General features: G+C 53.8%; 1 protein-coding gene across 2 annotated transcripts in view; it reads left to right on the top strand.

The window, feature by feature from the left end:
- The first annotated feature begins 6 nt into the window (after positions 1-6).
- The window catches only part of RUNX1T1 (RUNX1 translocation partner 1), a 118,420-nt gene continuing 117,231 nt past the window's right edge, over positions 7-1,195 (top strand). Inside the window, exon 1 of one of the 2 annotated variants that reach the window (XM_009275460.2) lies at positions 7-106. In XM_009275460.2, the coding sequence (XP_009273735.1) occupies positions 79-106 (28 nt within the window). In that variant the 5' untranslated portion in view covers positions 7-78. The remainder of the gene's footprint in view (positions 107-1,195) is intronic. The other variant, XM_009275459.1, reaches the window with a different exon arrangement.

The following is a 1,195-nucleotide window of genomic DNA, read 5'->3' as shown; positions in this document are numbered from 1 at the left end:
CCCCTCCAGCAGCCTGGGCTGCCGGCTCTCCCCCGAGCAGGACGGGAACTTTTATTTGCAGCTCGCAGCCCGTGGCGAATGGTGGGAATCTCCGGTCCTTTGCAGTGTGAGTACGGGGCGCGGGCAGGGCAGGGCGCGCTGGGGCGGGGGGGAGCCCGAGCCCCTTTTTTCCTTCCCTTTCTCCTTTCCCGTAGGGCTCTCCTGGCTCTGAGAGGCTCCCGTGGCTGTAACTAACCCAGGCGGACCGGGGCTGCCGCTGCGCCCGGGCGAGGTTAGCACTGCATGCAGCTCTTACACCCGCTGTCCCCGGCTCACAAACTCGCACCCCGAATATTTCTCAAGAGCCCAGAAACCAAACCACCCAATTTTTTAGAAAATAACCCTCCTAAGCACATATTCTGCCATAGCGTAGGGTTTCTGTCTCGATTTAGGACTTGCCTTTTTTTTCCCCTGCCTCCCCTCTCTCCAGATCACAGCTAGCCAATGTGAGTCGGAGTGTCTGAAATATTTCTGGTGGGATTTTTTTGCTTGTTTGTTTCATTACAATCATCGGATTATGCAGCACTGGCAACATCACCTCAGGCTATTTTGCAAGAAGTATTTCAGGAGGTGCACACCGTCTGTAGCTGCACCGCGATCTTGCAAGTATCTCGTCTCCTAAAACGATAGGGCAACGTTAGGGATTGCATTTCCAAAACTGCAATACAATGTAATTGTGTCATCTCGTCTAGCTGAGCCGAATGGTTTGATTCCATAAATTCGTAACACGCCATCGATAAGGGAGATTGGAGGACGGAAACCACACTCCCGGCCATTTAGACGAGTCTTTGACTTTTGGCGAGTTTGAGTCTTTTTGTTAGTGCCAAAGTTGCGACATGGGGCTAAAACTGGGTTTAGGGTAGGGAAGGACTTGCCCCCCCAGCAGGGGCACCCGCGGCTCCATTACACGTTAATTTATGGAGAAATATCCGTGCTGTTACTGTGCTCTGCTCTCCTAAATGTTAGAGAGAAACTGAAAGTAACTAATCGGACGCAGCTCTCAGATCGCTCTTGCTCCAAGCGGGAGCTACAATGTTACTTCCTTCAGTTCATTGAGAAGTTGAAAGGAGGGAGGAGGGCGAAGGTGAGAGGCGCCGAGGCAGCCTCCCCCACCTGCCCCACAAGTTGCAGCCCGGAGCCCGGCGCGGCGGGACCG

The sequence above is a fragment of the Aptenodytes forsteri genome, unplaced genomic scaffold (assembly GCF_000699145.1).
Source record: "Aptenodytes forsteri isolate BGI_AS27 unplaced genomic scaffold, ASM69914v1 Scaffold208, whole genome shotgun sequence".
Taxonomy (NCBI): domain Eukaryota; kingdom Metazoa; phylum Chordata; class Aves; order Sphenisciformes; family Spheniscidae; genus Aptenodytes; species Aptenodytes forsteri.
This window is presented reverse-complemented; position numbering and strand designations above follow the sequence as displayed.